Source organism: Pyrus communis, chromosome 2, assembly GCF_041283825.1.
Source record: "Pyrus communis isolate YQ-2024b chromosome 2, ASM4128382v1, whole genome shotgun sequence".
NCBI classification, from domain to species: domain Eukaryota; kingdom Viridiplantae; phylum Streptophyta; class Magnoliopsida; order Rosales; family Rosaceae; genus Pyrus; species Pyrus communis.
The window spans coordinates 21424579-21447592 of NC_142566.1; the positions used below are offsets into that span (position 1 = coordinate 21424579).

At 36.9% G+C, this 23014-nt stretch overlaps 1 protein-coding gene across 2 annotated transcripts; it reads left to right on the forward strand.

Annotated features, from left to right (window-relative positions):
- Nucleotides 1-14055: 14055 nt before the first annotated feature.
- Nucleotides 14056-22687, forward strand: LOC137748615 (3-epi-6-deoxocathasterone 23-monooxygenase CYP90C1). Of its 2 annotated transcripts, none has more exons than XM_068488783.2 (9): nucleotides 14056-14778; nucleotides 17095-17422; nucleotides 17734-17883; nucleotides 18077-18358; nucleotides 20894-20995; nucleotides 21396-21474; nucleotides 21695-21801; nucleotides 22046-22176; nucleotides 22272-22687. In XM_068488783.2, exons 1-9 carry the CDS (start codon nucleotides 14555-14557, stop codon nucleotides 22360-22362), a joined length of 1494 nt encoding a protein of 497 aa, XP_068344884.2. In that variant the 5' UTR covers nucleotides 14056-14554; the 3' UTR covers nucleotides 22363-22687. The 2 variants fall into 2 exon arrangements, with proteins under 2 accessions (XP_068344884.2, XP_088542941.1); XM_088686815.1 differs by having other exon boundaries at nucleotides 14081-14778; nucleotides 18062-18358.
- Nucleotides 22688-23014: the final 327 nt, after the last annotated feature.

Genomic DNA, 23014 nt, shown 5'->3' on the forward strand with positions numbered 1-23014 from the left:
TATAGCATGCAGTGCAGCTGCAGACTGGTGTTATAACTAACTACTCGAGGTTTGTATGCGGATGTTGTGCGATGCATAATGGCAATGGACGGATAGGCTCAACACAACCCCTCGAGTGTGACATTCTTTGACATCTTGCCTTACACAATAATATGTACCATACATGTCTCATTTCAGCAGGAAGGAAGTGACGCCACTATTTCTATGGATCAATGAAGTAGACTCTCTGCCCGACAATAGGCCACTAGAATTCAGGGTTCTCAACGATGCCTGTGAAATCCTACCCCCAGATTCCACTATTTAAAATTATGTATTTCGTATTATTAGTTTGACGCGTTTATACTTGCAGCGCATAAATTTATTTCAGTAAAAGGATGAAAACGCCCTTAATAGACTAAACAAAATTTTCAAGAACGTATTTGATTTGCATATATTTTCCTACTTTTTTTTTACGTATTTGGATAGTACCTGTCGATACGAGCGCATGAGCGCTAACGGAACATAATTTGGAGTTATAACGAACAAGATATTAACGTTTAAAGTCGGGGGCATTTTAGTAAATATAACCTTCACTCTAGAAGGCTCCAATTTTTTTGGATCAATCTGATTGAGCCACGTGGACGGTTGTGATGAAGAGTGGAGGAGAGAAAGGAGAGAGATGGACAGAAGAGAAGGGAAAAATGAGAGAAATGAGGGAAGGAGAAAGGGGGAAGGCACCGGATAATTCTACCCATTTCCCCTTGCGACCCGACTTGGTTGGAAAAAATGGAACCCGTTGGTTCCTCTAGCCAAATTTTGGCGATTTAAGCCAAGCCACCACCTTTTTACCATTTCCACCCCAAATTTGAAGAAATTGGGCTCGGAATCACGAAGAATCGCACCAGTGGGTGCGACGGACCACGACGGTGATCGGCCATTTCCAAATGCAATCACATCGATATCCACCACCATTAGACTCTCCTTGAGGCCAAGAACAAAGCCCAAACAACCTTGGAGGTGGCGAAGCATCGGAAAAGTCAAATCGAAGCCATCCATTTCCAGGGTTTCCGACGGGTTCGTGACGATTTGAGGCTTTTCCTGACCATTGGCTTTAGTGTAAGAAACTTGTTCCACACATCGAGATCTTCATTCTGGTAAAATTTGGAATTAGTTAAATTTTCTGGTGAGTTGGGGCGGCGGCGCTTGGGCTGAGAACCCATGGGACCATCCTAGGCTAATTTTGATGCCCTGTTTCCATATTTGACATCCGGTTAGTGAAATTCCAATGTTTAACATAGTTTTGTAGTTGATTGCCTAGTTGGCCGCCACGGGGTTATTATATGAATTGAAGATCCAACCGTTGGATTAGCACCAAACTTTAACAAGTTATTATTCGTAATATTTGAGAACATTAGGAACTGACGGATCAGAAATCCAATATACGGATCTTCCTGAATTGGATTTCTAAGTTTGTAAAACTAATTGTTGATTGCCACCTAATTCTAGTAATTGGCAGAGATCCAATCGTCGGATCATGATGAGATTTTAGTATGTCGTTATATGAGCATAATGAGGACTTTAAGAAGTTACGGATCTGAAATCCGATGTGCGGATCTTCCAGATCTAATTACGTAGGGTTGTGGATCCCACCGTTGACTAAGAGTTGAATATTGGTCAACATGTCTCGAAACGTTCTAAATACTAAAATTAGTACTACGGGGGACTAAGTGAAGTCTAGTGGGCCTACATCGATTAGAGAGTGACTTGAATATATGTGATATGGTTATTACCTTGATTTCTTACATTGATATCATTTGTGAATATGAATTGGTTTTATATATGTGATTTCTATTTAAATGTGATTTTTATATATTTAGCCATTGACCTATGTTTATTAAACGTGATTTGACTTGTGTATTGATGATATTTGTGAAATGTGATTGACGTGCATATTTGAGATGTGGTTTGATTTGCATGATTGGTATGATGTGATGAAATGTGAGGGCTAGTAGTGGACCATTAACCCATTGTCGTGGGGTTTGTTGCTTTGGAGCTTGTTTCATATCCCATTTCATTGTTTCATTTCTCACTTTATTGATCCGTTCTAAATTTAGTACTTGTGCTTTGTTTCATTTCGTTGAGCTTTTGTAAATTGAGCACTTGGTTCATATTTTGTTCTTCGAGCGGTTGATATGTTTCTTGGCCTTCCGCTCGGTTCTATTAAGTGATCTAAAACTGGGTATCCGATGGGGTTCCGTTGAGTGGTCCGGTTCCCTGCTCCATCTGGATTCTGTTAAGTGGTCCAGAATCCCTTATGATCCGCGATTCCGTTGAGTGGTTCGGAATCGTATCCATCTTGAATTTCATGGAGTGGTTTGATATACATTGTACTCCATAATTCCGTTGAGTGGTTCGGAATCGTATCCACTCGGATTCCGTTAAGAGGTTCGGAATCCCGTCTACTCCGCGATTCCATTGAGTGGTCCAGAATCGTATCCTGGTTTGGATTCCATTGAGTGGTTCGGAATCCCACTTGGTGTTTTGGTTTCGTTGAGTGGTCTGGAACCCGATTTTGATGGATTTCGTTGAGTGGTCTGAAATTGCATCATTTGACTTGTTGGTTCATTGGATTCTAAATCTCATTCTTCAGAGATGTAGGCTTAGGCCGAACTGTGTCGCTCTAACCCTGCATTTCGGTGTATTATATGTGTTATTGATTAGTGTGATTATTGGATGGTGTTAGAATGCATATGTGTGGGTGAATGGCAAGATGACTAGAGAATATTATTGTGCTTTGTTGAATGTTCCTTGAGATGCTACATGCTTGAATTATGGTATTATGTTAAGACGTAGTGAGATATGCGATGGATGTTTGAGTGTAGTGAATGGTGAACTACGAATGGCTTGATCCATATTCAGGGTACGTAGGCAGTCTAACGAGAAGGTTAGATACAGCCATAAAGTATACAAAAATTACTACGCAATTCGAATCTTGAGTTATACTCTATACATATCCTGGAGGCAGGGTATGTTGGAAATACGGATACTCGATGACGTCACATGTCGATCCTGAACATATGTCGGGATCAGAGCATGACAATGCCTCCCAGTGCATCTTTGAATTAAGGGCAAGTCTCCCAATCGAATTCAAGAACGAGAGTTCTCCTCAAATGAAAGTGCTAGATCAGGGACAAGACACTAGTCCGAGCATCATCTCTAATCGGCATGAAAGAGAGAACCTTATCGATAATATCTTCTAGAAGATTCAAAAAGTAACCCATATCTTGTTTGGAAACCGTGAAAATCTAAGAAAATCTTCGAGAAAAATGTGCCATACCCTTGGGTTGAGGAAAAATAAAAGCAAGGGAAGTGATTGAAAATGCTAAAAGAAAATTGGTAAAGTGATAAAAAAATATTTTCCTGAGAGAGAAAGTCTTCTGAATATGATGATGAGGTTTTTTCTATAGCAAATAGTAGACACGCTATGATCTTTAGCTCTGTGCAAACAATAAAAGCTCAATGAAAATTGTAGCTGGTCCGGTTTATCTCCTAAATCGGAACTAAAACCAAATAATATAAGGTCATTTCTAATCGAAAAGGCTAAACGTAATCCCGTTCAGAATTATAGATTTACAAAAAATTATTTTTAAATGCACAGTGTCAGGGCATACTCATATACTATCTTTAACCTAAACATATCCCCCTCAATAATTTATTAGTTTCAAGTTCATACTTTAAACTTATTGATTAATTTAATTAAACTACCATGAGATGTTTTCAAATCTAGTCGTTGAATTTGAATAGATTATTACAATTGAGAAGCTGGACTCCAAACAAAGAGCTAAGATGGCTACATTTGGCTAGCGTGATGCCCCTTTGGCCAAATAATGGTATGTGAGCTTTATAGAGTTACAGCCTAGTCATCGGTTGGAAATCAATTTTTGGGTAAATCATGCCATTTTTTCACTTTTAGACATTTAGCTTTCTCCATTGGAAATGACCTAATGACTCACCCCGACCTAGATCAGGGCATGCTGGCCGTCACGTGGAAGTGACGTAGCCATGTGCACAGTGCGGAAGCCAATAAAATAATAATGGAAATAGTAATACGAATAAATAAAAACTAGTTTTACATAAAGTAATAACAAATGCAAGCGTAAGTGTGACGCTAAGTTCAGAGCATAAAGCCTAAGCAGTCCAAAAGAAAAAGACGCAACAATAGTACACCCGAAGGTGGTCCTACGCTGGTGATCGTCTGTCAGAAATGCCTGGAAAATCCTCTGGGAAACCACCAAACCTGCTAGTCAACTAGAACCTGGAGGGGCGCAAAACAAAAGCGTGAGTGGGCAAAAACAAAGCTTTTCGAAAACCATTTAATAAATAGTTCTAACCCCTTGCCGTAAAACCTGTATACTTCCTAGAAAATAGATATATATATATATATATATATATATATACATATATAAATATATTTCAACCATGCTCAAGAATATGTTATGCCAAAACCTCAAAATGAAATGTAAGTGCTCAGGTATAATCATATCACTATCATATAATCTGGCAGCCGGAGTCACCTAACGTGACCTGTACGACTGAATCTATAGCTCAAATCTCAATCTCACTAACTAGACCTGCACACGAGTCGGAACCACCTAAAGTGGTCTGTACGACAGGCCTGGGTGTAATATATATATATATATATATATACGCTCAAGTGCTACGATCACGTGAAGGTTGGGCGAATAATCGCGGGTCACCTATGAGTCGGAACCACCTAAAGTGGTCTGTACGACAGGACTGTACACCTAACTTGGATCCAAGCTGAGCGTGTGGTGCGGGAAGTGAACATCACGTGAAGGACTATGCCCTACTCTGGGCGGAAGCACTAACATCGGGGGTGCAGTTATGAGCTCTCTATGCATCTCACATCACTACTGAATGTAAACATAAATTACACCTACCTGACACTTACCTGTGCGTCCGCAGCACCAATATATACACATATATAAATGCAACTAACCATGCATAACAAATGGCAATATAATATATGGCATATAACTAATAACGTTTAAATCAATTTCTGGGAAAATATAAGTATATAGGTATATACGGAAAACCAAAAGCCCACTCACTGGTATGTGGAAGGGTCGTAACCCCCTGCCTCGAGTGACCACGCTCGTCCTCGGGATAGGTATCACCTATATGTGAAACAACTACAAAAACGTTAATTTTAAAGCACATAACCAACCTTTAGAAATAACTTCTCATACAATGCTCAAATGAGGTGTATGAATACACCAACGTGATCTACTCAACCTCAGGAACATCCCCATATTTTTAAAATAATTTTTCACCGCCGCACGCGCCCCCACACGCGGGCCAAGGCACGGCCACACGCGCCGGCCACGCGCAGGCACGTGCCTGGCACGCTGACGGCGTTAGTTGATGCCATTAGGAATATTCCGTTATACCTAACAGATTCCGTCAACGGCGTCAGGAATATTCCGTCAGATTTGACGGAATATTCCGTCTTCTTCTCCGACGAGGCTCCGGCACCGGAAAATCGGGAAATTTTCAAACCTTTGTAACTTCTTCGTTTTTCACCCAAATTTCACAAAATTGGTACCAAAATGAAGCTTACAACGAGAGGAACACAATCATACCACTTTCAAGTGCTAAAATCCACGAAATCTCACCTGAAAAATCACCCCAATTCCGGCCAAACTCGAAACTTGTTATCCCGACGTCCAAAACCTTCAAACGAACCACCCCGAGCCTCCTAGGGACCTCACCAAGCTTCCTACAAGCTTGAAATTCCCAAAATCGTGAGAAATTACGTGTGCATGAACAGTACCAAAATCGGGCATCGTGAGTTCGACGTGAAAACGAAGGTATTCTCACCTGAAATAGGTATGGTTGGACTCCTACGAGCCTAACGAGCATGAATATGTGCTTGGTTTCTTCGATCTGTGGAGGTTTGATGGGTTTGTGTGTGTGTCCGTACGTTGTATGGAAAATGGGATGGGAAAGGGAACTCGGGACAGGTGCAGAGAAAGGGAGAAAACAGTGAGGGTGAGTGTGGGGAGGAGTGTGTGGTGCAAAACCAGCCACACCTAGCCAAAAAGAATAACGACACAACGTAAAATCACGCTAGGGGCAAAATCGTCTTTTCACGCGTACGTTTTTAAAATTCCCGGGACGGGTTGTCACACCTAAGCTGTTCGGTTTGGTTCTACTAAAAAATAAGAAAAACCACACGCTTTGGTTTATCCGATTTCCATTTTGATTTGACTTGTTTTCAGTTTTAATCGAATATTTTATTTTATTTCAAAACCTATCATTTCAACACACTAGACCCATGTATTTTTCACCCAAATTAAAAAAAAATACATGTGCAAGTGAAGAGAAGAAGAGGAAACAAGAAGAAAAAAAGATCAATGACCCATGGTGCGAGCGAAGAGAAGAGATAGGAAGAAAAAAAAAAAGACAGAAGAAGAAATAAATAAAAAGTGAAAAAAATGAAATAAGAGAACGGCTGATAGGGTTGGGCATGTGGGACAGAAAATTGAAACCGATACACGAATTAAGTTGGACCACACCAAACGGTTCAATTTTTTAAGTTTAAATAGTTTCGGTTTGAAATTGAACAGAAAGTTAAAACAACGGTTTGGTTTCAATTCCTAATATTTGAAACCGAACTGAACCACATAATAAAAAATATATATTTAATTTAATTAACCAATTAGGTGTTTGGGTGTAATTGGTTATTTAGTGGAGTTCATACATGGATTTGGATTTGGATACTTGAATATCAGTATAGTGGTTATTGGTTTCTGAGATTTGTTTTTTTCCTTTTGATTTTGAAACAAAACCAGAAGGGAGTTCCTTGAGTTTTATTATGGTGGTTATCAATTTTGGGTTTACTTATTGTAAATTGCTCTTCTCTCTTGTTTGGGGGGCAAAACAAATTGAAAAACTATAAATTTAAATTTTTAAAAAAAAAGTTGGGAACCCCGAACTGAAACTAGGGCTGGTTTGGTATAGGATACCAAACTGAAACTAGGGCTGGTTTGGTATAGGATACCAAACTGAAACTAGTATGCCCAATCCCAAACCGAAATTTTTCGGGACTGGAATTTGAAGACCAATCCCAAACCAAATTTTTGGGAATCCTAAAATATTTTCGGGACAAATCGGGATTAAATTTTGATTTTGGGCTTTTGGACTATACATACAAATATGTCATATGTGCAATCTATTTTGAGTCACCAATGCAATCTATTTTGAGCCTTCTACTTCATACATACCATACCAATCTGTGCAATCATAGATTTATAGCCCTAATTGAAATATGAAATTATGAATTGTTCTTCAAATATATTCAACTATCAAACTATTTAAATTCAACATTCCACATGCATGCAACAAAAATAAATTAAGTAACAGACCCAAAAGCAAAAAATTAGTTACAAGCCAAAGTTTCAAAATAAATTAAGTTACAAACCAAAAGCAAAAAGAAAAGCTTAAAGTTTGTGAAGATTGTTGGCCTCTTTGGCCCCTTCAGCCCCTTGATCTTGTTGATGGTTGTGGTTGCTCCCTTACCATGTTTATTGTTGTTGATTGTTGACCCATTCCCCTTCTTGTTGGTACTCTTCCCCTTGATGTTGATGGTTGAGCCCCTTCCCTTAAAATGGGTGCTCGTGGAGTTAGTGATTGATTTTGACGTTGTTGAACTTCAACTTGAGGTGGTTGAGGAGGTGGAGGTGGCATTTCATTTCCTTGTGATGCCACCTAAAACAATAAACCACAAATCATTTAGATTGAATTATAGAAATAGATAATAAATACTAAGAAAATAAAAGAGGAAATTAAATTATTTACTTATTTTTTTATAATCGTTCAAGTTCCTTGTAGAAAATGAATTCGTCTAGTGTAGGCTCCTTGTTGAAACAAAATTTATTCCCTCTAAGCCAATCATTAGTACACACTAAAGCCTCAACCGTTTTAGGTGTTAAGGAAGCTCTAAAAGGATCAACAACTCTCCCACCAAGACTAAAGGCATTCTCACAAGCAATGGTGCTACTAGGAAGAGCAAATACATCCTTAGCAACTTTACTAAGAGTTGGATATGTACCACTATTTCCTTTCCACCAATCCAAAAGATTGAAACCTTCATATGTTAGGCTTTGATGTGGATCTGAAGTACATATCCACTTCATTAGCTATCTCATTTTGTTATGTTGTCACCCTCTTTTGTTGGATTTTCCTTATCATCCTTTTAGCAACATCAATATCTACCACCCCTCATCATCCACTACAACACTTGATCTTTGATCCACATTTGAAGTAGCACTAGTACTACTACTAAGGACCACTCCCTCCTTATATGCATTATACAACTCGGTTATTAACCTTTGCTTTCCCTTCCTTTATTTTGTCACATCCATAGCCGAGCTCTTCTAGATTTGTATCCAACATTTCAAATTTGTACCTCGGCTCGAGTGCTTGGGCTACAAACAGAATAGGGTTCACCTTTTCAATGTCACCCTAATATTTGTCAAACTTGAGCTTCCACACTTTGCAAAGTGGCATTAGAGGTGTTTAAAATTTGTTCTTCTATCTCCACTTGCAAAGCAATCACTATGCTAAGTATTAAGTGTGACGTTGAAGTGAAGGTTGCACTCAATGTCAAGGTGGCATCATAAAACTTTTTGAGAAAATGAGTAAAACTCACCGACCTTTCCGATCATCCACCTCCGGATGACCCACCCGCTTAGTCTTTGTTGTCACCCCATCAACCTCTTTCAAAACCTCCTCTTTAAAGTAAGCAATAAAAGAGTCACACTCAAAGGCCATCTTAGAGAACACTTCTTTAAACTTGAAAGCACTATTAAGCATTTCCTAGGTGGCATTCCACCTTGTGACATCATCAAAAGGTTACTTGACATCCTATCAAGTCTCAACAAGACACAATATTCCCTAAAAGACTCCAACCTTGCCGGGGATGAGTGTATAAACTTCACATAATTTCTGGTGGCATTAATCTCACAACTAAGATCTGTTATTCCATCCTTAACTATCAAATTGAGGATGTGACAAGCACACCTCATGTGCATGTGAGCCCCGTCAAATAAAAGAGTACCATTTGACTTGAGTCTTCTTTTCATGTATGCAATAGCTGTGTCATTTGCACTAGCATTGTCAATGGTAATGCTAAACACCTTGTCTATGCCCCAATCTTTCAAGCAAACCTCTAGACATCTTCTAGTGTCATCACCCTTGTGAGAAGTAACTTGGACAAAGTTTAGGATCCTCTTATGCAATGCACAATTAATGTCCAAAAAATGGGCCGTAATGACCAGGTAGTTTATCTTTTGGATCGAGGTCCAAGTATCGGTTGTGATACTCACTCTCAACCCCTCAATCAGACTTTCTATTTTTTCCTTCTCCTCGAATAACAACTCCAAAACCGTTATCGCCACCTTATGCCTATTAGGAAGTTTTCTCTTTGGATTCAAGTCACGAATAAAAGCTCAAAAGTCATCTTGATTGACTACCCTAAAAGGCATCTCTGCTATTATAATCCACCTCACATATCTCATATCAAGTCTTTTTTGATTGAAAGTATGAGTGACAAATGCACCTCCCATCCTTGCTTGTGCAATGTTGGTTGGTTCAGATCTACACTCTCAAAGAGATTAGAACCCAGGCATTTCTTCAAATGCTTAAGAATTCCCACCGTCCCATGATTTCTAGGGTGTGCCGATACTAAGAGTTTGCAATGTATGCATTCGGCCATGTACAATTTTACCCTATTATTATCGGTGATAGTTACCCTTTTACCATCGTTCCACGCCAGACTTGGGCCCTTTCTCCTATTGTCCTTTTTCCGAGGAGGACCCTCCCATTCTCTCACTACTTCTACTTATTCTTCCCCCTCTTCTCCATGTTCTTCTAATTGTTCTAATGCAATATCCTCCTCCACATCTGGATCATCATCCCAACAATCTTCATAATAATCATCATGCAGATAATCTTGAGGTGAGGGAGTGTCTAGTTGAAGGGTACCACTAGGTTGGATTTGTTTTCATTTTCCTAATACCGAGAACATAGGTGTACTAGATTGGCTACTAGACCTATCCATCCTAACAAATAAACTAACAATGCACATTAATATATCACAACCACATTTCAGCATATATCCAAATTCCAATTCAATAAATCACATATTCAATTCAAGTGCAATAACATATTCAATATGTGCAAAGTAAGCACAACATTAAATTTTAAATCTATTCATGCTAAATGGCATTTCTTATGAGGAAACAATTAAAGAGAATTCATATATATTCATAAAGAGGATTCATATTTATTCATATCTAAACAATGTCCATACGACATAAACAACACAAACATGTGAATGCAAAATGAAACACGTGCTATATCCTTGCAAGAAGCATAAATTTCTCAACAATGAAGATAGAGTACTAACCTTAAAAAGCCTCAATTCAAACCAAGGACCGATCTCCTTAAGCTCAATTCAAGGCCAACTTCACCTTATACAAAGACCTCCTAGTGTCAATTGAAGCAGACAGAATACACTTGTCAATTACAACAGGTAACAGAGTGGTGCAGTCGGTGCTATAAATCTCAGGATTGAAGCAAAACTATTAAAGCATTCAAGACAAATTAGCAGAGAAAAGGATTGAAGAAAATCTTTTAAAGCATTAAAGACAAATTAGAAAGTTGAAAAGTATATAGAGATTCCATTTGTTTGATGAACGTGATTACAGCAGATTTTACCACAAACTTATCCATGTTGTTTCTAGAGTAAATTGTTTGCTTCATAATTCTTAAAAGGCAGAACGTTGCAAACATAAAATACTTGATGGAAGTTCTTTTTGAAGCAGCATCTGTTAAGTGCTCTTTAAGTGCTATTTTTAAGTAATAATCGGATTTTTAATAGAGCTTGCTGTGCTTCTAATAAAGGGACTTATAGCATAAGTACTTTCTGCAATAGCAAATCTTAAACGGATTACATCTTCATAACTTCTGGTACCCTTTCATATCTCTGCCAAACTCCGACACTTCAAAAGATTGAGATCCCAAATTTGGCAGGATGGTCCTTTTGACCCAAATCCCCAACAATAACACTAATGATGATGACAAATCAATCAATTTTGAAAGCAGTCAGAAAATAATGCAAATATGCAATTGGGGTTTTACGGGAAATACTCTCGTGTAACCGATGACTTCACATTAATTATACCGATGATATTAGTATAACTATGTGTTGTTGTAAGAGAAAATTTCTTATACAACCGGTGGCATCACTAAAATTATGCATTTGTTGCCGTGAAATTTATATAGTTGAGTTATCACGTGTTCATGATGATCATCATCAATATGGTAATGGGTGACATTGAAGTGTCATGATAATCCAAGGCCAAAGCAGCAAATGAAAAGGGGTCAATGACTTATGAGCAGCACTGGCCCTTCAGAGTGCACCACCCAACAATCATTTTTTAGCTAAGTGCTTTCACATGCTGGCAACCCAAACCACTAACACTTATGGCATCCATTCATTTCTTTTTGCAAAAAAGAAACCATCATTTCTTAAATTTCAATTGCTAAAACAATCAACTTCTCAGTATGTCACTAATATTTAATTGTTGTGAGCAAACATTGACAACATATTGAAAAATTATCATTTTAGTAAAATAATTTAAAAATAATCGTTTCAACATATTTTTCATCAAAGACTTACGGACATAATCGTATGCATCACACATCCTTACTGGAGGATTCACGTTGAGGTCAAAGGGGTCGATTGATCCCGTGGCGGCCAAAAAAATTGTTGAGCTCGCCTCCGATGACTTCTTGGTCGTTGAGGTGTAACCACTTTGTGCACTTAAAATGTTTGACAAAGTGCATGAGTGAGACTTGGCAACAATTGGCATTGCCTTTGTGTGCTTTGATGTCAACATTTTCGACAAAGTTTCTTGCATATGTGGACATTTATTGACGAACTCAATCGGAAGTTGTCGAAAGCTGCTATTTACGTTTAAAATGATCATTTCACTCTTTTTTTTAGTTTAAAAAGAAATAAATGTGTTTGACAACAATTTTCTTTTACAATGAGATAGATCTACACTAAGGGTGGAAATAAATTGGTAATGAACTCATCAGTTTTAAAATTCGAAGCTAAAATCTCTTATTTACAAATGAAACATAACATCACGACATCATATTTATTAGCAATTTCCATTCTATAAACATGAAGTTCATGAAGATAATTTGGCTCATATTTTCTTGGAGTAGACTCGTCTGTCACCACTCATACCATTCAGCAATCTTAGTAGTCATCAAAACTTTGAAATATCTTCCACCCTAAAACGGAAAATGAACGAGTGATATTTAAAGAAATCAGAAATTAATAGTTTAGCGTCCTAAAAATCACGAATTAGTGTAGCATCCCTCATAAAACTTAATATAAAACATAAAGACTTATGGGATGAGTTCTAACTAGAATGTAAAGAGATTTGTCCCACCTGACTCCAATAAATTTTTTATACGAAAATTAATTTAAAACATCCAAAGTTTAATCGATTATAAGTATTTTATTTCTCAAAATTAATTTAAAACATGCAAAGTTTAATCAATTATAAGTATTTTATTTCGTTGAGATTCTGAGTCTAAATCTTCTCTATTCGTTAAAAATCATATTAGCAACTCTAGAGTTCCACTTTTCTCCCTATAGGCGTCATAATCAAAGAACACGTGTCTTTGCACTGACGAATAATGTTGAGGATATGATTGGTGTACTAAATAAATAGTAAGTCGTTTGGTACTTTAGGTCACACTCACTTAATCATTATGGGCAATGTGAATAAACAATGCAAAAGCTTCTAAGATAATGTTAATTAACAGTTGCACTAAGTATCTTCATGTTATAATCACTCCACTATTTTATTTCTCATATTATAATTCCTTCATTCTTGTTACTTTTATTCTCAAAGAGTCCAGATAATAAGAGTCGGACTTATGTGGTGAGCTTGATTATAAAGTGTCTTACTAAACTACAAGACTCCCCCTTGTTAGGTTTCTTTCAAACCTAAAAAGCTATAAGGTGGTCGTTGTTGAATACCTTCCAAATTAGATACATCTTAAAGAGATTTTTTCTAAATTTCTTCCACCAAGATCACTAGATCACGTGATTTGGATCTTTGAAATTACATTTAAAAACCCACCTATTTTGATCCCTTAAAAACTATTATTTTTTTACTCCGACAATTTTCTTTATTTATTTGACAAGTTTCTTTATTTATTCTTTTAACAACTAACTTTATGATATTTGAATTACTAATTTCTTTGAAAAAAGTGGAGTTTGAGTGTCACAAAAGGAACTGGATCCTCTCCTGAGCTGAGGATGGGGATCCTTATAAGCAGTCCATCCGGGCAGTTCAAATTTGATCCAACAGCTGCAATTATTATAACTTTTAGAAGGTCCCCTGTTTGGAGCCGTTGGATCAAATTTCAACGGCCCGGATGGGCTGCTTAGAAGGACCCCCTTCCTGAGCTCGGGAGAGGATTCAGTTCCGTCACAAAAACCAAAGAACATACCGGCATCAAAGAGCTTATAGTTTCAATACTGAATATTTTTCGCAATTTAAATTAGCTGTAAATCAATCCTTGTCTAAAAACCATTTAAAACTTTTTCTCTAGTACTCTTCTTAGTCTTATATTTTTCCCTATTACTTGTTTCTAACTTCAGAGTCCTAAAAATGAAAGGGAGTGTATAACCAGAAAAAGAAAAGTGTGAAAAACAATTTCGAAAAAAAAAAAAAAAAAAAAAAAAAAAAAAAGCAAAGTATGATAGGGAGATTATAGTAAATGAAATTTTTTTAATTAAAATAATAATGTCATTTTCACTTCAGCATTGCTATCAAGAAAAAAAACATTATTATGAATATATTCAAGACCAATGAATATCATATCAAATTATAGAGAAATATTCCTCTTCCCCCTTTTTCCATTAAGTAAAATCCACTTAAAATCCTATAACTCTATAAAATTATGAACATGGAGGGGAAAATATCAAGGAAGCGTGTCGCATATTTGGTGCACCCAATAATGATAATAATATGACCACCTCTTTAATGACTGTTGAAACCTCATTGATCTGCCGAATCTCTCACTCGATCCTCCTCTCATTCAATTCAATTCATTTCACCCCTCAAAAACAACAACCTCTCTCTCTCTCTCTCTCTCTCTCACACACACACACACACAAACACTACGGTATACAGAGAGAGCTAGCTAGTTGGAGTTGCATGGAATAGTGAGAAGCTCATAACCAGCAGTTGGGTTGCTCAAAAAATCTCAGTGTTACTCAGCTTCCAACTCTGAACCTAACCTGCTCCTACTTATCATTCTATCCATCCTCGCCATTAGGCTAACTCCAGGGTTTTGAATCGTTGATCTAGCTAGGTTTCTACAACCAGGGTTTTACATAAACATCACAAGGAGTTCGAAAGAACCAAAAGTTCTTTTTATCCTTCTACTTTTTGTGAGGATGGGATGGATTTTGGGATGTTGGGTTTTGGTGGGAATTCTTGTAGGATCATTGTATTGGTTTAACAAGGAGAAGAAGAACCAGAACAAGAAGGATAGGGAAATTCAAAAGGGTCAAGTTCCAAAAGGGAAGTTAGGTTGGCCCTTCATAGGAGAAACCCTTGACTTCATTGCTTGTGGCTACACCTCTCGACCTGTCAGCTTCATGGAAAAACGCAGATCTCTGTAAGAATTCTCTCTCCTTTTCTTCTTCCCTTCTCTCTACCCTTACTAATATTAGATTATTTTGTCAGAAATTAGTACTAGTTTCTGATTTAATTCTATTTTCTTCGTAGTATTATTATCCTAGTCAGGGAATTATGTTCTTGAGGCTAAACTATATAAAGTATCCAAATATATAGACATAGATATAGTTTTTTTTCTTTTTTCTTGAAAACTAGATATAGTATATTATACAAATATATGTGTGTATATATTCCTCTGCTGTGCTTCAATGAACTTCAGACGTGAGTGCTCTATGGTGATATTCTTTTCAATTTTTAGATTTTTCCCAAACATTCAACCATGATTATTTGATGTTGTATAACTATTATGAAAATATTTTTGTTATTCCCTAAAAGTTAAGGGTTGGATCGGTTCATGTGTTGGTAAAGAGATTCGAGTTGGTAAAGGTATTGCTTTTAATGGGAATCATCTAACACGTACCAGAAAAAAGAGATAAGAAGAAAGAAAAGGATAACGTTAACCGATGGAAATTACAAAGAAAGGGATAACGTTAACCAATGGAAATATATGTTTTAGTTTTTTTTTTTTTTTCTTTTTCAAATATATGTTTTAAATATAAAGTGGTAATCAACGATGAGACATGAAATAATGATTTTATAGTATTTGTAGTTTAATCTGTTTTCAAAAGCAATTTTATTATTTTAAGCTACACTAAGAAGAGAGAAATTCGAGGTAGAGTGGGTTGAGAAGGAATGTCGTGGCCACCATAACAATTCATATAGTTCAAGTTGTTATTTAGAACATTTATTTCTCCAACCCAAGTTCCCCCGCGCGCGCCGGGGGGGGGGGGGGGGGGGGGGGCGGTGTTTATTCAATTGGGATTTTGAGGGATTTTGATTCTTTTAATAAATTTAGGGGTATTCAATCAAAATTTAAAGTGATTATCTTAAATTCAAGGTGTATTCAATTAGAATTTTAAGATAGTTTATTAAAATCCTTAGAAATCTGAGTGTATTCAAGTAAGATTTTAAAGAAGTTTGTAACAATTCCAGGTGTATTCAATTAGAAATTGATTTTAAAGAAGTTGAGGAATTAGAGGGAATTTGAGAGATTTCGTAGTGTATTTTAAGCATCCACAAATCTCACCTCTTCCCATGAGATTTCGAGGGAATTGAATCAAAATTTTATATGGAATCTTTACAAATCAATTGAACTCCATAAAAATTCATAGATTTATAAATCTATTAAAATCTCTCAAATTCTCTATTGAATACACCCCTTAAGTTAATATTTTCCTTTTACCACGTACCTCTTAGTATATAAAAAAATAATAATGACTCATTACATGGCAGCTTACGAGTATTTTTCTAATACTTAGTAGGAAGTTTCCATTTTAATTCACTTAGATGACAGTTTGGTATTTAATTTTTATGACAGATCAAATTTGTCTTAGTCCAATTCTTCCACCTTCTCACATTAAAATGGCGTAGATAAAACAACATTTGTTTACCACCCTAAATAATTTTAAAAAAAAAATGTTGGTTAGGTCGTTTGGCTTATAAAAGTATAAAATAGAATATTGTGTTATAAAAGAATTTAAAAACAAAGAAAATAAGAAATTAATGGGCAGGCACGGCAGGGCAACAAGAAAGTGTTACCAACATCTATAAATAAAGTAAAAAAAATAAAAGAATGGAATTTCTTCATTCATGGCAGATGGTGACCATAGCAGAAAAAAGAAACAAGGTGGGAAAGGAGCAACCACAAGGAGTTAAAAGAAGGAAAGAAAAAGCCTGCTATATATACTAATTAACTGGCTGGGAAGCCTTGAAAATAGACCTTCCCCCAACCTTTATTGTTTTCTGCAGTTCTGTACTAACTAACTAACAACACATCCTATTCTCCATGGGACCATAGTTTTCAGCCTCCCAATAAAAATGACCATACATATCCTATCATCAATGATAAACTAGCAAATTGAATTGGCTTGAGTAATTGGATTTTCTAGTATGTATCAACGAATCGGTGTATAGTATGTGCATCCTCTTTGATAATGTGTAGTGTGCACGTACAATGTGATTTTCTAGTATTCATCAGTATATGATATACATTGGCTTCTAGATCCTATATATATGCTCGCAATAAGATTTTCTAATATGCATCCGTGTATAGTATGTATTGGGATACTTAACTGTTATATTCTTAGTCTGTTCAATTTTGAACTGTATATTCAACTCTCTACTTATATGATGCATGTTAATAATAAACCGGAGTATAGGAGAATTTTTTAATAACAATATGCCTCTCTAAATATAGGTATGGAAAGGTGTTTAAGACTAACATATTGGGGACTCCTATCATAGTATCCACGGATGCTGAGGTGAACAAGGTGGTAATGCAAAACTATGGAAATACTTTCATTCCTGCCTATCCGAAATCAATTACAGAACTGATGGGAAAATATTCTATTCTCCAAACAAATGGAAGCCTTCATAAGAGAGTGCATGGACTCATCGCTGGGTTTCTGAAATCACCACAGTTCAAAGCTCGAATCACCGCCGACATCGAAAATTCAATCAAGCTCAACTTGGCCCTTTGGAGAGACATGCAGTCTCCTATTTACGTCCAAGATGAAACCCAAAAGGTCCCCCAACTATCTCTGTGCTCAAGTAGTACATTTTACATGCCAAAGTAAAAATTTTGAATAAAGTGAACCATATTAATTGGTTGTAACATAACATGCTAGATATACGATAGGAAATTGTCAGTCATTTCGCATAGAGAAGTGCAAATGTATGTCTGATCAATTGCAATGTGCATACTTTGGTTGTTGATGCATTCATGTACTAGCGACCGAGGTCAGTTTGAGTGCATGAGCGACTAAATGTACTATAGTACTCTTCTTTCATCATGAGAACATTTATAGAGTGTATACTATCGTTTTGGGTATTTCAGATTACCTTTGAAGTACTGGTTAAAGTATTAATGAGCATTGATCCTGGTGAAGACTTAAACCTTCTCAAGAGAGAATTTGAAGAGTTCATCAAAGGATTAATTTGCATACCAATCAAGCTCCCTGGAACTAGGCTATATAAATCTCTCAAGGTAACGTACGTGTGAATTATTTGCGTTTAAACTTTAGTGCATGCTTATATTTGCAAGGGTTTGTTCGCTCAATTAATTCACTCTTGCACCTGCGATCTCCAGTTCGATTTCCGCTAATACTACTCATATCTAGAGTTTTGTTTCAATTATTGCTGTTATTTGAGTGGATGTATCATAGTTCACACGCTGGCAGGCTAGAGAGCGATTGTTGAAGATGGTGGGGAAGATATTAGACACGAAAAAGATGGCAATGGAAAATACAATTTGTGCTCAAAAAACAATTCCTGTCAAAGACGCAATGGACGTGCTGTTAGAAGTTGGTGACCAAAAGAACGAGACTCAAGGCCTGCCGTTGGATTTCATCACCGGAAATATAATAGAGATGATGATCCCAGGAGAGGAGACTGTTCCCATGGCCATGACCCTTGCCGTCAAATTCCTAAGTGACAGCCCTGTGGCGTTAGACAAATTACGGGTACGTACTATATCCACATCAGTTGACATCACAACTTCACTCATTGCTTCTTAATCGAACGGCTAGGATTCGTTTTGTTCTGAGTCTGTGGGTCCAGTCACTTTATCTCTGAAGTCCTTGACTTTTCTTACAAACGTTCCTTTCGTTTCTTTAGAAACGGGTTTGGATTCCATCGGAATCTAAATTGTGAGTACCCTTAAATCTTAGTTATAAATTATTTGATTTTTTTAATTTAAAATTAAACATAAATAGTATCTGATGAAAAATGATCGAACGATATATGATAAACAGTTAAAATGTAAGAATGCCTAGAATTCTTACAAATTAATCCGAAAGGAATCATCTTCCTTTAGAAACTCGAATGCATGCACTGAGGATTGGTTTGGTATTGTTGTGCTTTGAAAAAAAGCTGGTTCTGCTGTGCTGTGAGAATAAGCAGCTGTGAAATAAAGCAACAGAGTGTTTGGTAGACTTTTTTGTAAAAGTGCTTTTGGAAAAAAAAACAGTATGATAATGTTTGGTAAACTTTTATGTAAAACAGCGATGACTATTTGAAATGACCAAAAAAGGTATAATACTATACTATTATTATGATATTTTATTTAATATTATTATTTTTATGTGAGGATTTTGTGTGGCCGTGGGGCCCACACCCCATTTCCCTTATCCCTGTGTCTTTTTTTCCCTCTACACTCTCGAAAACTCTCAGCTCTCTCTCTCTGCACTCTCCTCCACCGTGACAACCCCACACACAAACCTTCGATCTCAGACCATTTCACCTCAGCTCTCTCTCTCTCTGCACTCTCTTCCTCCTACTCGGAATCAACCGCTTGAGCTTGAGATGAGTGAATGTATCGGTGAAATGGAGAAATGGGTTTTGGGAAATTAGGGTTCTTGATGGGTTTGGAGCCGCCATAGCTCGGTGGACGAAACGACATTAGAGGCTGGGTCTGTTTTCCTCCGATTTCCGTTCAGGACGTTCTCCGCCAGCTCCCACTCAATCCGGTCCTGGTAAACGGCATCGTCAATGACCTGATCTGCGAGATTCGCCTAGTCCTCGAAGTCACAAGTGCGAAGATTTTTGGAGACCCACTTGAGGTAGGCTGAAGGGAGGGTGCCCAGCATCTTGCCCTTGTATTTTCCAAAGTTGATGACTTTGTCTCTGGCAGGCAGCGGTGTTAAGACAGATAGAGAAGGTGGTTTGGGGGGTTTTGTGGGTTTGAAGGAGCAGGAGAGGCGGAAGGGGTGCGGAGAGGTGTGGGAGAGTGGTGGGTTTGACGGAGGAGTGTGGAGGCAGAAGAGAGAGCTTAGGGTAGGATTGCCAGAAACTTTCATTAAAGAGTCACTCTTCACCCATGTTTTAGAGGTTTGCGCAGAAGCTGAAAAGCCAGCTTTTCAAAGCTGCATTTTGCTGCTTCTGTTTTTTAGCTTTTTTTCATCCAAAACTGTGAAAAAAAAACTGAAGCCGGAAGTTTACCAAACACAAAAATAACCTCTAACTTTTTTTGATACCAGTTTTTTTTAAAATCATCTCAACCCCAAACCATACCTGAATCGGACACGGAGAGTTTGTGTGGGGGGAATAGGTCCCCACTTTGTTGTGAAGTAACAGTTTTCAGCCGTAGGATTTGGAAATCCAACGGCTTCTGGATGGGATACCACTCTTATAATTAACGTCGTTTCTGTGCGAATTACGACCACTAGGGCAGAGTCGTGCAGTTACTATACGACACTTAGCTCGGGTCAGCAACCCTTTTTGTAAGTAAAATTATGCTAGGGTTTATAGTCCACGATTTATTGTATGAATTACATGAAATTTGTTTTCTCACTTGCCATTAAAGTTTATTTAGAAAAGTACATTATGAGTTCTAAACTGTGAACTCACCATGCACATTCAAGCAAAAACAAACATTGACTAATTCACAAGATTTACATTATGACAATATAAGTAACTTATGTTACGACGTTATCTCACTTTCATGTGAGAGAGTTGTGACAAGAATTGGGTTCCAAACTTAAAACCCCATGTAGGGCTAAAGGCAATATATTAAGAACATCATAGTGGAAGATGAATCTAATAACTGTTTGGTGCTGTACATTGTCACAAAATACCCAACGGGATCCTCTCCAGATCCTTTTGGTGAGGATCTTGAGGATTCGTAAATCGTGCGATCAGTTTTTGTTAGGTATTGTTTGTATTTAATTTTAAATAAAAATATTTAAAATGATTTCTAACTGCACGATGTTGACAAAAACGATCCGGATTCACAGAATACAACCTTTTGTTTCTCTTCTTCTCTATGACACTGCGAAATTCTGAGAAAGTGGGTGAAAAGGTGAAATACTTTGGGTGATCAGTTTGATATTTTTAGTATGATTGCTGTACTACAAAAGGTAGGTTTCCATATATACGTAAGAATTGATGGGCGTTTCAGTGAAAGGAAACAGACGAACATGAGTGTTCTTAAATTTCTTGTTTCGATTTAAAGGTGAAGGCTTATGTTGAATGCTTTTTGTTGTTATATATATTTGCAGGAGGAGAACATGGAATTGAAGAGGCAGAAGAAGAAGAAGAAGATTGATTCCACGGAAAATTATGCATGGACTGATTACATGTCCTTGCCATTTACTCAAAATGTGAGTCCCAATTTGTTTCAAAGAGAATATGAAGGGTGGTGGTATGCACATACCGATTTTTATCTCTCACACATCCTTCTCAATTTCTGATCGTTTGATCGAACAAATTGAAGACGTTCAATGGACAAAAATTAACAAGGATGTGTGGGAAGTAAAAATGAGTGTGAATAGCACTATCCAATATATATAAAATGATTCTTGATTTTTTTATTATTGTTAAGTGCTAAAATAACCGTTTTAAAAATATGATGGGTCTATAAGAGTGAAATGACGAGTCCATAAGGATTATATGATGGGTCTATAAAATACATCTAATTATTTTGACAATCGAGATTTGGTTTTCGTTTCGGTCAATTGCTCTAATTTTTATTTTCTCTTTGTTGTGTTTGTTTTCATTAAGGTGATAAGTGAGACTCTTAGAATGGCAAATATCATCAATGCTGTTTGGAGAAAAGCTCAAAAGGATGTTGAAATCAAAGGTATATATCACTATTTATTTGAAGCAAAAGGGAAATTAATTATTATTTTCGTTGATAGCTGTTATTAGCATTTTAAAAAAGTCCCATTGTAATCTTTCGCATGTATTTTTTCCTTCGTGTTTCTATATAACAGGAATTTAAGACAAATTTTTTAAAGTATCAATAATATCTCGATTTTGTTTTGCCTATGATTTTATGTTGGTTTTTTTTTTTTTTCTAGGTTATTTGATCCCAAAAGGGTGGTGTGTCTTGGCATCTTTTACTTCTGTTCACATGGATGAAGAAAACTACAAAAACCCATATCAGTTTGATCCATGGAGATGGGAGGTAAGATAAACTATCCTAGTTTATCTTGTTCTGGTAACCATGATTATACCACTCAAAAGATCATTTACGCCACCTAGCTGGAATAGTTGGTGTAACAATGATCCAATCGAGTGTTCGTCAAATCAAAGATCATACCTATTAATTTTTAGTTGTACTGCAAAGTCAACAAATCATAAGTAGAACGTCAGCTTTTTAATTTATTTAAAATTTGTTAATTTTTATGCAAATATGTTTTCTTTGACAGAAATTAGAAGCTGCTGTAAACTACAACACTAGTTTTACACCCTTTGGTGGAGGACAGAGGCTGTGCCCTGGTTTGGAGCTATCCAGGCTTGAATTATCAATCTTTCTTCATCATCTTGTCACCAATTATAGGTATTAAAATTGCTGTTAATTAAAAAAAAATGTTAAATAAAACCCAATTTCTGCAATTTCCACTTGCTGAAGGTTTTTTGGGTTCTTCAATTCAGATGGGTTGCTGAGAAGGATGACATTGTTCACTTTCCAATGGTCAAGATGAAGAGGAAATTGCCCATTAAAGTCACGTCCATAAACACGTAGAAAGTTAATTTTTGCCTGCACAAATCGCAACCAGTTGAATAAACAAAGAGTTACTAGGATCACTCACACATGCGTTTCACAAGCATCAGCGGGCAGGACTGGCTTCTCGCCGTACTGTCACGGGCATGCGCAACTGATCCTAGCATTTTTCCGAACTATAAAAGACCAATCATGTTAACTAACAAGCCCCCATGTAAGGTGTATTATAGGGTAGTTCTTGCGTCGCCATCTTGTAAATTGCAGGTGCTTTTGGGCCCTTTGGCTGGCTCCTTTTTCTTGGCCCTTGAAAAATTGAATGCAATTATACAAGTGAGGTTTGAATGAATCTAACTCCTATATTTTTAAAGGAAAAATAACGAAAAATTCTCAAAAATTTTAATGAAAATGAAAATGAAAAAATAAAGGTGTAAGTGCATAGTATCAGGAAAAGTAAAAATGTGGTTTTTCGTTAAAAGTGAACAGTACCGGAAGTGTTTTGTTAAAACTCCCTATTTTTAAGCCCCATCGATCTGATAACTTGAGTTGAGTGGTGGTTATCTACTCAAAGAAAGAAATGTTGCCTTTGGTCCTACCCTGCTGCATACAGGCTCCAGTTCCAGTACCACCATTCAATTTAGTTTTGAGCTGGTGGAGCCACACATAGTACCATAAT

Bases quoted from the DNA above. Each gene is read 5' to 3' on its own strand.
- LOC137748615 (XM_088686815.1), top strand. From the start codon at position 14,555: ATGGGATGGATTTTGGGATGTTGGGTTTTGGTGGGAATTCTTGTAGGA. The intron at 14,779-17,094 runs GTAAGAATTCTC...CTCTAAATATAG, and splicing joins ATGGAAAAACGCAGATCTCT to GTATGGAAAGGTGTTTAAGA. The intron at 18,359-20,893 runs GTACGTACTATA...ATATATTTGCAG, and splicing joins TGGCGTTAGACAAATTACGG to GAGGAGAACATGGAATTGAA.